The sequence below is a fragment of the Salmo salar genome, chromosome ssa21, assembly GCF_905237065.1.
Source record: "Salmo salar chromosome ssa21, Ssal_v3.1, whole genome shotgun sequence".
NCBI classification, from domain to species: domain Eukaryota; kingdom Metazoa; phylum Chordata; class Actinopteri; order Salmoniformes; family Salmonidae; genus Salmo; species Salmo salar.
Window position 1 is genome coordinate 35,173,446 of NC_059462.1, and position 14,822 is coordinate 35,188,267.

General features: G+C 46.2%; 1 protein-coding gene across 2 annotated transcripts in view; it reads left to right on the plus strand.

The window, feature by feature from the left end:
- LOC106582268 (CERK like autophagy regulator) overlaps positions 1–14,822 on the plus strand; it is a 105,492-nt gene that overhangs the window by 40,240 nt on the left and 50,430 nt on the right. For both annotated transcript variants that reach the window (XM_045704726.1, XM_045704725.1), the window contains exon 3: positions 6,027–6,158. In XM_045704726.1, coding sequence (XP_045560682.1) covers positions 6,027–6,158 — 132 coding nt within the window. The remainder of the gene's footprint in view (positions 1–6,026; positions 6,159–14,822) is intronic.

Here is a 14,822-nt window from a genome sequence, read left to right on the forward strand (position 1 = left end):
TACAGTGAAAACACAACAGCAGTATAACACAGGTTCATCTCCTACAGTGAAAACACAACAGCAGTATAACACAGGTTCATCTCCTACAGTGAAAACACAGCAGCAGTATAACACAGGTTCATCACCTACAGTGAAAACACAGCAGTAGTATAACACAGCAGCAGTATAACACAGGTTCATCTCCTACAGTGAAAACACAACAGCAGTATGACACAGGTTCATCTCCTACAGTGAAAACACAGCAGTAGTATAACACAGCAGCAGTATAACACAGGTTCATCTCCTACAGTGAAAACACAGCAGCAGTATAACACAGGTTCATCTCCTACAGTGAAAACACAACAGCAGTATAACACAGGTTCATCTCCTACAGTGAAAACACAGCAGCAGTATAACACAGGTTCATCATCTACAGTGAAAACACATATGATGCTGTGAATCTCTTCACTGCAGTCATTTTATTTAATGTAATATTGTGGTTTATAGTGTACTTAGTGCTGGTACATATTCACATAGCTAATGTTGTTAACCTTTAGTGAAAGGAACCAGAGACACATTCCCATAGGGGTTTTTGGATTATTTAAGGATGAACCCAGATCGCACGCTGATAAAATGTTCTGTTATAATCACAACACAGTTTTTATATTCACAACACAGTTTTTATATTCACAACACAGTTTTTATATTCACAACACCGTTTTTATTTTCACAACACCGTTTTTATATTCACAACACCGTTTTTATATTCACAACACCGTTTTTTATAATCACAACACCGTTTTTATAATCACAACACCGTTTTTTATAATCACAACACCGTTTTTATATTCACAACACAGTTTTTATAATCACAACACAGTTTTTATATTCACAACACCGTTTTTATTTACACCACATCGTTTTTATATTCACAACACCGTTTTTATATTCACAACACCGTTTTTTATAATCACAACACCGTTTTTATAATCACAACACCGTTTTTTATAATCACAACACCGTTTTTTATAATCACAACACCGTTTTTTATAATCACAACACCGGTTTTTATAATCACAACACCGTTTTTATAATCACAACACCGTTTTTATAATCACAACACCGTTTTTTTTAATCACAACACCGTTTTTATAATCACAACACCGTTTTTATATTCACAACACCGTTTTTTATAATCACAACACCGTTTTTATATTCACAACACCGTTTTTATAATCACAACACCGTTTTTATATTCACAACACCGTTTTTATAATCACAACACCGTTTTTATATTCACAACACCGTTTTTATAATCACAACACCGTTTTTATATTCACAACACAGTTGTCACAGTTGTCTTCTGGGAATCAATCCTGTTGAAATGTTACTGTCAATCTGGGAGATCTTTGAATGACATCCCTCTGTTGAAAGCAATATTCACACAGCCCAAATAATCCCAAATATCTAGTCCATTTATTCAGCATGGAGGGAGGATTGGGTTGGGTTGGGGGGCAGAGTACATATGGACGGGGGGGTTGTGTGTGTGTGTATCTGTATGAGTGAGTGTGTGTGTTCGGATCCAGAGCCTTAGCCAGGTGATCACCCTGCTTGAGATGTCCGGGTGGGGAGGGGACTCAGGGAGGGGTTTGGTGGAGGGACTGGGGGAGGGACTGGGGGCTCTCCCATCGCTAATGCGTTCTAATGCCAGCTCCTGACCCAGCGGCAGATGCTCCCGGTTTGGCAGGGGATCTGAGGATCTGAACAAGGGTTTGGGTGTTGGGTTCACCCCCCCCCCCCCCTTTGTATGGAGGCTACACCACGAGACGGAGCAAAAGATGGGGTCAAGACGCGTCCAGCCTAAACAACTCAGTCCCAGATCTGTTTGTGCTTTCTTGCCTACACCTATGGTCGTTGTCGCACGTGACCGCAAAAACAGATCTCGGGCCCACTCTAGTTCTCCATCTCCTGTATGTCTCTCTCTAAATACCCCTTCCTCTCCTGGATCCAACAGATGAGATCCAGGACCCAGCCATATGAGGCCCTGACCTTCCCCACACCCAGGCCTCCCATCTCAGGCTCAGCCAAGACTGTCGTTTACCACCCAGCCAGCCTGCTTGTCAGGGATTTTCAGCGGGGGAAATATAAGACATCTGTTCCTAAAGGATTAGCAAATATTTGGTGCCCTTCTGAAATCCTATCTGTGTGTCTCTGAGCAGTCACTGAGCTGCATATGTGCCTTACATCTCTCCTTCTCTCTCTCTCTCTCTCTCTCTCTCTCTCTCCCCTTCCCTCTCTTTGTTTCTTACTCTCTCTGTTTCTCCCTCTCTGGTGAACCCTCACCCTCCCAGTGTTTTTAAGCTCATTAAATGGAAGAATAGCAGCCTACAGTCAAATGAAAAGAATAGGGACAACACAACACTGATACTGATAGAACAGGCTGAGGCGGCTGAGTAATTGGCCTCAGCTATAATAGCCATACTTGCGTTCCAAATAGCACCCTATTTCCTATATAGTGCACTACTTTTGGTCAAGGCCCTATGTAGGGTGCCATTTGGGACAGTTTTGTCATCTAGCAGGAAAAAGTCAGTAAATGAGCATATTGATGCCTTTTTGGGTGAACTGAAGTGACCCAATAAGTCCATGTTGCTGTTGTGTGTGTTGTCCAGTGTTGATGGTTAACATGTCCTTGCCTGAGAGAGAGAGAGAGAGAGAGAGAGAGAGAACTTAGTTAAACCCTGATTGAAGAGAGAGATTTCTCCCCAGCCTGGCTCCCCTGCCAGCCATGTTGCTATGGTACATAATCCTCTGTGTAGTCTGAAGCCTGTAGGAAAGCTCTACTGAGGACTGGACTGAAACAGCCTAATTCTCTGCATCATATGAAGACTCAGGTTTCATGTTGTTTTAGAAAGCAGAAGGCCAACCGGATTTACAGTCATGGGGTTCCAATTGCCTAATTAGGTTTCCAATGACCTATGGTCACAAACAGTGTAATAAATGTTGTGATCCACAATATGGTGTTTACAAAAACAAACTGCACAATCTAGTGATCATGTTGCCAATGGTCTGATAGATAGATCTTACAGCTAGGTCTGTCTGTCTGTCTGTCTGTCTGTCTGTCTGTCTGTCCTATGATTTTTTTTTTTTTTTTTTTTGATCAATAGATACAGTGTGGCTTAGTGTGTGTCTGTGGTCCCCTCCCTCTGCGAGGCTGTGGGCTGTGTGGAGTAAGCTGGGGTGATGATGATGAACTCTCGTGGCTCCCCTGGCCTCCTCCTAACCCTCCTGAGCCTCCTGGGCTGAGCCTCCTGATCCTTCCCCTGGCCTACCCTGTTCCTCCTGAGCCCCAACCCAGGCAGCAGTGACAGCATCCTTCCTGCACCTGCTCCCAGCGTCAGGGCCTCAGAACCCAGGAGGAGTGGGAGAGGATGGAGAGACCAGAGTGTCACAGTGAGCCTGAAGGTCTTAGGAGCTAGAGAGATAGGATCACCACAGTGGACCTGGACGTCTTAGGGGGTGGATAGAGGGATAGGAGCACCACAGTGGACCTGGACGTCTTAGGGGGTGGATAGAGGGATAGGAGCACCACAGTGGACCTGGACGTCTTAGGGGGTGGATAGAGGGATAGGAGCACCACAGTGGACCTGGACGTCTTAGGGGGTGGATAGAGGGATAGGAGCACCACAGTGGACCTGGACGTCTTAGGGGGTGGATAGAGGGATAGGAGCACCACAGTGGACCTGGACGTCTTAGGGGGTGGATAGAGAGATAGGAGCACCACAGTGGACCTGGACGTCTTAGGGGGTGGATAGAGAGATAGGAGCACCACAGTGGACCTGGACGTCTTAGGGGGTGGATAGAGAGATAGGAGCACCACAGTGGACCTGGACGTCTTAGGGGGTGGATAGAGAGATAGCAGCACCACAGTGGACCTGGACGTCTTAGGGGGTGGATAGAGAGATAGGAGCACCACAGTGGACCTGGACGTCTTAGGGGGTGGATAGAGAGATAGGAGCACCACAGTGGACCTGGACGTCTTAGGGGTGGATAGAGGGATAGGAGCACCACAGTGGACCTGGACGTCTTAGGGGGTGGATAGAGGGATAGGAGCACCACAGTGGACCTGGACGTCTTAGGGGGTGGATAGAGAGATAGGAGCACCACAGTGGACCTGGACGTCTTAGGGGGTGGATAGAGAGATAGGAGCACCACAGTGGACCTGGACGTCTTAGGGGGTGGATAGAGAGATAGGAGCACCACAGTGGACCTGGACGTCTTAGGGGGTGGATAGAGAGATAGGAGCACCACAGTGGACCTGGACGTCTTAGGGGGTGGATAGAGAGATAGGAGCACCACAGTGGACCTGGACGTCTTAGGGGTGGATAGAGAGATAGGAGCACCACAGTGGACCTGGACGTCTTAGGGGGTGGATAGAGAGATAGGAGCACCACAGTGGACCTGGACGTCTTAGGGGGTGGATAGAGAGATAGGAGCACCACAGTGGACCTGGACGTCTTAGGGGGTGGATAGAGAGATAGGAGCACCACAGTGGACCTGGACGTCTTAGGGGGTGGATAGAGAGATAGGAGCACCACAGTGGACCTGGACGTCTTAGGGGGTGGATAGAGAGATAGGAGCACCACAGTGGACCTGGACGTCTTAGGGGGTGGATAGAGGGATAGGAGCACCACAGTGGACCTGGACGTCTTAGGGGGTGGATAGAGGGATAGGAGCACCACAGTGGACCTGGACGTCTTAGGGGGTGGATAGAGGGATAGGAGCACCACAGTGGACCTGGACGTCTTAGGGGGTGGATAGAGAGGAGTGGAAAGTCTGTCTGTCCTTCTTCACAGCCTGCATCTCTCCTTGGGACCTGGATGTTGGTCCCCTCTGTCTGCATCTCCTCCTGGATTGTTGCTTGTTCCTTTCCTTTTGAACCTGTGACCCCGGGTGCCCCCAAAAAACCCTGGTGATCACAATGTAATGTAAGAACGGATAGCTGGGGGTCGTGCTGAGGGTCTGGGTCCGGGGTCAGAGTGGGAGTGCCAGAGCAGAGGCTGAGGGGCCATAGGGCTCATTAGCGGGTCGAATTCAGGACCTTCAGGGACCAGCCACCAGGGATTAGAGTAATGAGGGGGATAATGGAGACCATGAGGGGATGAGGGGTTCAGCGTGCTGCCTCTCCCTATCGATCCCTGGGTCTCCACCAGGCTCCAGGGAGGCCCAGGAGGGAACACTCCCTAATTCTGCCTAATTATGATTGAGTGTGGAAACTCAGTAGCTCAGTGGCTAGGTGCTTAGTGGAGGGCAGGGGGAGAGAGAGAGGACAGGGGGAGCACAGAGAGAGGACAGGGGGAGCACAGAGAGAGGGAGGACAGGGGGAGCACAGAGAGAGGACGGGGAGAGAGAGAGAGAGGACGGGAGAGAGAGAGAGAGAGAGAGAGAGAGAGAGAGAGAGAGAGAGAGAGAGAGAGAGAGAGAGAGAGAGAGAGAGAGAGAGAGAGAGAGAGAGAGAGAGAGAGAGAGAGAGAGAGAGAGAGAGAGAGAGAGAGAGAGAGAGAGAGAGAGAGAGAGAGAGAGAGAGAGAGAGAGAGAGAGAGAGAGAGAGAGAGAGAGAGAGAGAGAGAGAGAGAGAGAGAGAGAGAGAGCTACAGGGCATCTGTCTTTATTCATGTCTCCCTGGCTGCAGTTCAGGCTGTGTAAGCGAGAGCCTCAACCCTCCTGACCTTTAGAAGTGAAGCAGACTCATCTCACTCTTTGTTCAGGTGATTTTACAGCAGGTGTCTCAGACCAATGCTTAATACACAGTGATACAACTGTTCACGTCTAGGTGGGATGGCTGCTTTCACTGACTAACAGATGTGCTGGACCTGGACTGTAAAACCCATTGAAGCAGAAGTTGACCTGTTTGTTTGCTCTTTTTAATTCTATTCTCCTCTTTTTCTGTTTTTCCTGGATCTTTTGGGGTCTAGACCAGGACTTTATACTGTGATATAAATTGGCTTTATCAGTACATTTGATTGATTGATTCTGCTCTTGTCTTGCAGGTTTCCAGAACAGGCCCAAGTCCCTGAAGGTGTTTGTGAACCCTGCCAGTCATAAGAAAGAGGCCTACCAGATCTACAGAGATGATGTGGCACCCCTCTTTCAGCTAGCAGACATCAAGGCTGATGTCACCAGTAAGTGTCCCTTGAGAATGTTATGTCAGGGGTGTGGTCCTGTGTGGCTTATTTGGTAAGATTGTGGCACTCTATCACATACACATATTGTGAAAAAAATTGCTCTCTCACTGCATTTTGAAGGATTCAATTCACAGATGGGTCTAGCGCTGGACAGCCAACAATTCGCCTTTTAAAGGCATTTTCCCCAAAGTTCGTGCAGATCACATTCACAGTGAAATATGGATAAAATGTCTGCTAAAGTTTGATATCTCATTAGACTGGTGTGTGGGCTGGGCACAACCGTACATCTGACCACAGATGTTCTTTGTCCCTCGGAGTGCTGCGTGGTTTCCCTGCCCTGAGACAGTTATTCCTGGGCTAGGTGCATTCATGATCTGCCCTCAGGCCTTATCCACTCACATCACTCCCTCTTCACCGCTTCACTATCACATCAACACCATGCTGTCCACCAGGGTCAATCCCTTTTAATTCCGTTAATTCAATTTCCTGAATTGACTAAATTAAAGTGTGTGTGTGTGTTTGTGTGTGTTTGCGTGCGTGTGTGTGTGTTTGCGTGCGTATGTGTGTGTTTGCGTGCGTGTGTGTGTGTGTTTGCGTGCGTGTGTGTGTGTTTGCGTGCGTGTGTGGAGGGTCTCTGAAGTGCATCTCACACGTAACCAGTGTCTCCACTGCTCCTCTCCTCCTCTCCTCTCCTCACTCACTGAGTAACCTGACCTAGGGGGAGGGGCTAGACCCATCTGTTCCCCCTCCTCCCCCCCTCCTCCTCTCCCCCTCCTCCACCCCCATGTGTCCGTGTGTGAGTGTATTATTGAACGCTGCTACCATTGTAGGTGTGTGTCTGTGCGTGCATACGCTAATGAATGCTGCTTCCAGAAGCCATTCAAATAGTAATATAATCTGTTTACATCCCAAATGGCATCCTAATCCCTATATAGTACACTACTTTTGACCAGTGCCAATAGGGCCCATAGGGCTCTGGTTGAAAGTAGTGCACTGTGTATGGAATAGATTTCCTGATGATGTGTTCCCCCGGGGGGAGGGCAAGGGATGAGTGGTGGACGAGGAGCCATTAAAACACACTTTACCAAATATAAATGAAATGTATAATTCTGGGCCTGCAGTGGCCAGGGACCAACTGGGTTTGATGATGTTATAATCTCTGTTATTGATGATGTTATTATTCCTCTGAATTGGGAAGGTGACAAATGGATCAGCGATTTATTTGAACTACTGAATGATAATGTCGTTATCACAATATAATGACAGTCAGGTAGAAGTATGTGTTGCAGTTGTGCACCCTGATGTGCTATGCTGACTGATGTGCTATGCTGACTGATGCACTATGCTGACTGATGTACTATGCTGACTGAGGTACTATGCTGACTGAGGTACTATGCTGACTGAGGTACTATGCTGACTGAGGTGCTATGCTGACTGATGTGCTATGCTGACTGATGCGCTATGCTGACTGATGTGCTATGCTGACTGATGCGCTATGCTGACTGATGCGCTATGCTGACTGATGCACTATGCTGACTGATGCACTATGCTGACTGATGCACATTGCTGACTGATGTACAATGCTGACTGATGTACAATGCTGACTGATGTACAATGCTGACTGAGGTACTATGCTGACTGATGTACAATGCTGACTGAGGTACTATGCTGACTGAGGTACTATGCTGACTGAGGTACTATGCTGACTGATGTACAATGCTGACTGATGCACTATGCTGACTGATGCACTATGCTGACTGATGTACTATGCTGACTGATCCACTATGCTGACTGATGTACTATGCTGACTGATGTACTATGCTGACAAGGTACTATGCTGGCTGATACACTATGCTGACTGATGCACTATGCTGACTGATCCACTATGCTGGCTGATACACTATGCTGACTGATGTACTATGCTGACTGATGTACTATGCTGACTGAGGTTCTATGCTGACTGAGGTTCTATGCTGACTGAGGTTCTATGCTGACTGAGGTTCTATGCTGACTGAGGTACTATGCTGACTGATGTACTATGCTGACTGAGGTACTATGCTGACTGAGGTTCTATGCTGACTGAGGTTCTATGCTGACTGAGGTTCTATGCTGACTGAGGTTCTATGCTGACTGATGTACTATGCTGACTGATGCACTATGCTGACTGAGGTACTATGCTGACTGAGGTACTATGCTGGCTGATGCACATTGCTGACTGATATACTATGCTGACTGATGTACAATGCTGACTGAGGTACTATGCTGACTGATGCACTATGCTGACTGATGTACTATGCTGACAAGGTACTATGCTGGCTGATCCACTATGCTGACTGATGCACTATGCTGACAGAAAATGATGATGACTGATGAACTATTCTGACTGATGTACTATGCTGACTGATGTTCTATGCTGACTGATGTACTATGCTGGCTGATCCACTATGCTAACTGATGTACTATGCTGACTGATCTACTATGCTGACAAGATACTGTGCTGGCTGATCCACTATGCAGACTGATGTACTATGCTGACTGATGTACTATGCTGACAAGGTACTATGCTGACTGATGTACTATGCTGACTGATGTACTATGCTGGCTGATGCACTATGCTGGCTGATGAACTATGCTGACTGAGGTACTATGCAGGCTGATGTACTGTGCTGACTGAGGTACTATGCAGGCTGATGTACTATGCTGACTGAGGTACTATGCTGACTGAGGTACTATGCTGACTGATGAACTATGCTGACTGAGTTACTATGCTGACTGAGGTACTATGCTGGCTGATGCACTATGCTGGCTGATGCACTATGCTGACTGATGCACTATGCTGACTGATGCACTATGCTGACTGATGCACTATGCTGGCTGATGTACTATGCTGACTGATGTACTATGCTGACTGATGTACTATGCTGACTGATGCGCTATGCTGACTGAGGTACTATGCTGACTGATGTACTATGCTGACTGATGTACTATGCTGACTGATCCACTATGCTGACTGATGTACTATGCTGACTGATCCACTATGCTGACTGATCCACTATGCTGAATGATGCACTATGCTGACTGATGTACTATGCTGACTGAAAATTATGATGACTGATGAACTATGCTGACTGATGCACTATGCTGACTGATGTACTATGCTGACTGATGTTCTATTCTGACTGATGTACTATGCTGGCTGATCCACTATGCTAACTGATGTACTATGCTGACTGATGTACTATGCTGACAAGGTACTATGCTGGCTGATCCACTATGCTGACTGATGTACTATGCTGACTGAGGTATGATGCTGACTGAGGTACTATGCTGACTGATGCACTATGCTGACTGATGAACTATGCTGACTGATGAACTATGCTAACTGATGTACTATGCTGACTGATGTACTATGCTGACAAGGTACTATGCTGGCTGTTCCACTATGCTGACAAGGTACTATGCTGACTGATGTACTATGCTGACAAGGTACTATGCTGGCTGATCCACTATGCTGGCTGATCCACTATGCTGACTGATGTACTATGCTGACTGATGTACTATGCTGACACGGTACTATGCTGGCTGATGTACTATGCTGATTGAGGTACTATGCTGACTGATGCACTATGCTGACTGATGTACTATGCTGACTGATGAACTATGCTGACTGAGGTACTATGCTGACTGATGCGCTATGATGACTGATGAACTATGCTGACTGAGGTACTATGCAGGCTGATGTACTGTGCTGACTGAGGTACTATGCAGGCTGATGTACTATGCTGACTGAGGTACAATGCTGACTGAGGTACAATGCTGACTGAGGTACTATGCTGACTGATGAACTATGCTGACTGAGGTACTATGCTGGCTGAGGTACTATGCTGACTGATGTACTATGCTGACTGATACACTATGCTGACTGATGTACTATTCTGACTGAGGTGCTATGCTGACTGAGGTGCTATGCTGACTGATGTACTATGCTGACTGATGTACTATGCTGACTGATGTATTATGCTGGCTGATCCACTATGCTGACTGATGTACTATGCTGACTGATGTACTATGCTGACTGCGGTACTTTGCTGACTGATGTACTATGCTGACTGATGTACTATGCTGACTGATGTACTATGCTGACTGATGTACTATGCTGACTGATGCACTATGCTGACTGATGCGCTATGCTGACTGATGCACTATGCTGACTGATGCGCTATGCTGACTGATGTACTATGCTGACTGATGCACTATGCTGACTGATGCACTATGCTGACTGATGTACTATGCTGACTGATTTACTATGCTGACTGATGTACTATGCTGACTGATCCACTATGCTGACTGAAGTACTATGCTGACTGATGTACTATGCTGACAATGTACTATGCTGACTGATGTACTATGCTGACTGATGTACTATGCTGACTGATCCACAATGCTGACTGATGTACTATGCTGACTGATGTACTATGCTGACTGATCCACTATGCTGACTGATGCACTATGCTGACTGATGTACTATGCTGACTGATGAACTATGCTGACTGATATTCTATGCTGACTGATGTATACTATGCTGGCTGATCCACTATGCTAACTGATGTACTATGCTGACTGATGTACTATGCTGACAAGGTACTATGCTGGCTGATCCACTATGCTGACTGATGTACTATGCTGACTGATGCACTATGCTGACTGATGAACTATGCTGACTGATGAACTATGCTAACTGATGTACTATGCTGACTGATGTACTATGCTGACACGGTACTATGCTGGCTGTTCCACTATGCTGACAAGGTACTATGCTGACTGATGTACTATGCTGACAAGGTACTATGCTGGCTGATCCTCTATGCTGGCTGATCCACTATGCTGACTGATGTACTATGCTGACTGAAGTACTATGCTGACAAGGTACTATGCTGACAAGGTACTATGCTGACAAGGTACTATGCTGACAAGGTACTATGCTGACTGATGTACTATGCTGACAAGGTACTATGCTGGCTGTTCCACTATGCTGACAAGGTACTATGCTGACTGATGTACTATGCTGACTGATGTACTATGCTGACAAGGTACTATGCTGACTGAGGTACTATGCTGACTGATCCACTATGCTGACTGATGTACTATGCTGACTGAAGTACTATGCTGACAAGGTACTATGCCGATAAGGTACTATGCTGACTGATGTACTATGCTGACTGATGTACTATGCTGGCTGATGCACTATGCTGACTGATGTACTATGCTGACTGATGCGCTATGCTGACTGAGGTACTATGCTGACTGATACGCTATGCTGACTGATGAACAATGCTGACTGAGGTACTATGCAGTACTATGGACGAGGAGCCATTAAAACACACTTTACCAAATATAAATGAAATGTATAATTCTGGGCCTGCAGTGGCCAGGGACCAACTGGGTTTGATGATGTTATAATCTCTGTTATTGATGATGTTATTATTCCTCTGAATTGGGAAGGTGACAAATGGATCAGCGATTTATTTGAACTACTGAATGATAATGTCGTTATCACAATATAATGACAGTCAGGTAGAAGTATGTGTTGCAGTTGTGCACCCTGATGTGCTATGCTGACTGATGTGCTATGCTGACTGATGCACTATGCTGACTGATGTACTATGCTGACTGAGGTACTATGCTGACTGAGGTACTATGCTGACTGAGGTACTATGCTGACTGAGGTGCTATGCTGACTGATGTGCTATGCTGACTGATGCGCTATGCTGACTGATGTGCTATGCTGACTGATGCGCTATGCTGACTGATGCGCTATGCTGACTGATGCACTATGCTGACTGATGCACTATGCTGACTGATGCACATTGCTGACTGATGTACAATGCTGACTGATGTACAATGCTGACTGATGTACAATGCTGACTGAGGTACTATGCTGACTGATGTACAATGCTGACTGAGGTACTATGCTGACTGAGGTACTATGCTGACTGAGGTACTATGCTGACTGATGTACAATGCTGACTGATGCACTATGCTGACTGATGCACTATGCTGACTGATGTACTATGCTGACTGATCCACTATGCTGACTGATGTACTATGCTGACTGATGTACTATGCTGACAAGGTACTATGCTGGCTGATACACTATGCTGACTGATGCACTATGCTGACTGATCCACTATGCTGGCTGATACACTATGCTGACTGAGGTACTATGCTGACTGATGTACTATGCTGACTGAGGTTCTATGCTGACTGAGGTTCTATGCTGACTGAGGTTCTATGCTGACTGAGGTTCTATGCTGACTGAGGTACTATGCTGACTGATGTACTATGCTGACTGAGGTACTATGCTGACTGAGGTTCTATGCTGACTGAGGTTCTATGCTGACTGAGGTTCTATGCTGACTGAGGTTCTATGCTGACTGATGTACTATGCTGACTGATGCACTATGCTGACTGAGGTACTATGCTGACTGAGGTACTATGCTGGCTGATGCACATTGCTGACTGATATACTATGCTGACTGATGTACAATGCTGACTGAGGTACTATGCTGACTGATGCACTATGCTGACTGATGTACTATGCTGACAAGGTACTATGCTGGCTGATCCACTATGCTGACTGATGCACTATGCTGACAGAAAATGATGATGACTGATGAACTATTCTGACTGATGTACTATGCTGACTGATGTTCTATGCTGACTGATGTACTATGCTGGCTGATCCACTATGCTAACTGATGTACTATGCTGACTGATCTACTATGCTGACAAGATACTGTGCTGGCTGATCCACTATGCAGACTGATGTACTATGCTGACTGATGTACTATGCTGACAAGGTACTATGCTGACTGATGTACTATGCTGACTGATGTACTATGCTGGCTGATGCACTATGCTGGCTGATGAACTATGCTGACTGAGGTACTATGCAGGCTGATGTACTGTGCTGACTGAGGTACTATGCAGGCTGATGTACTATGCTGACTGAGGTACTATGCTGACTGAGGTACTATGCTGACTGATGAACTATGCTGACTGAGTTACTATGCTGACTGAGGTACTATGCTGGCTGATGCACTATGCTGGCTGATGCACTATGCTGACTGATGCACTATGCTGACTGATGCACTATGCTGACTGATGCACTATGCTGGCTGATGTACTATGCTGACTGATGTACTATGCTGACTGATGTACTATGCTGACTGATGCGCTATGCTGACTGAGGTACTATGCTGACTGATGTACTATGCTGACTGATGTACTATGCTGACTGATCCACTATGCTGACTGATGTACTATGCTGACTGATCCACTATGCTGACTGATCCACTATGCTGAATGATGCACTATGCTGACTGATGTACTATGCTGACTGAAAATTATGATGACTGATGAACTATGCTGACTGATGCACTATGCTGACTGATGTACTATGCTGACTGATGTTCTATTCTGACTGATGTACTATGCTGGCTGATCCACTATGCTAACTGATGTACTATGCTGACTGATGTACTATGCTGACAAGGTACTATGCTGGCTGATCCACTATGCTGACTGATGTACTATGCTGACTGAGGTATGATGCTGACTGAGGTACTATGCTGACTGATGCACTATGCTGACTGATGAACTATGCTGACTGATGAACTATGCTAACTGATGTACTATGCTGACTGATGTACTATGCTGACAAGGTACTATGCTGGCTGTTCCACTATGCTGACAAGGTACTATGCTGACTGATGTACTATGCTGACAAGGTACTATGCTGGCTGATCCACTATGCTGGCTGATCCACTATGCTGACTGATGTACTATGCTGACTGATGTACTATGCTGACACGGTACTATGCTGGCTGATGTACTATGCTGATTGAGGTACTATGCTGACTGATGCACTATGCTGACTGATGTACTATGCTGACTGATGAACTATGCTGACTGAGGTACTATGCTGACTGATGCGCTATGATGACTGATGAACTATGCTGACTGAGGTACTATGCAGGCTGATGTACTGTGCTGACTGAGGTACTATGCAGGCTGATGTACTATGCTGACTGAGGTACAATGCTGACTGAGGTACAATGCTGACTGAGGTACTATGCTGACTGATGAACTATGCTGACTGAGGTACTATGCTGGCTGAGGTACTATGCTGACTGATGTACTATGCTGACTGATACACTATGCTGACTGATGTACTATTCTGACTGAGGTGCTATGCTGACTGAGGTGCTATGCTGACTGATGTACTATGCTGACTGATGTACTATGCTGACTGATGTATTATGCTGGCTGATCCACTATGCTGACTGATGTACTATGCTGACTGATGTACTATGCTGACTGCGGTACTTTGCTGACTGATGTACTATGCTGACTGATGTACTATGCTGACTGATGTACTATGCTGACTGATGTACTATGCTGACTGATGCACTATGCTGACTGATGCGCTATGCTGACTGATGCACTATGCTGACTGATGCGCTATGCTGACTGATGTACTATGCTGACTGATGCACTATGCTGACTGATGCACTATGCTGACTGATGTACTATGCTGACTGATTTACTATGCTGACTGATGTACTATGCTGACTGATCCACTATGCTGACTGAAGTACT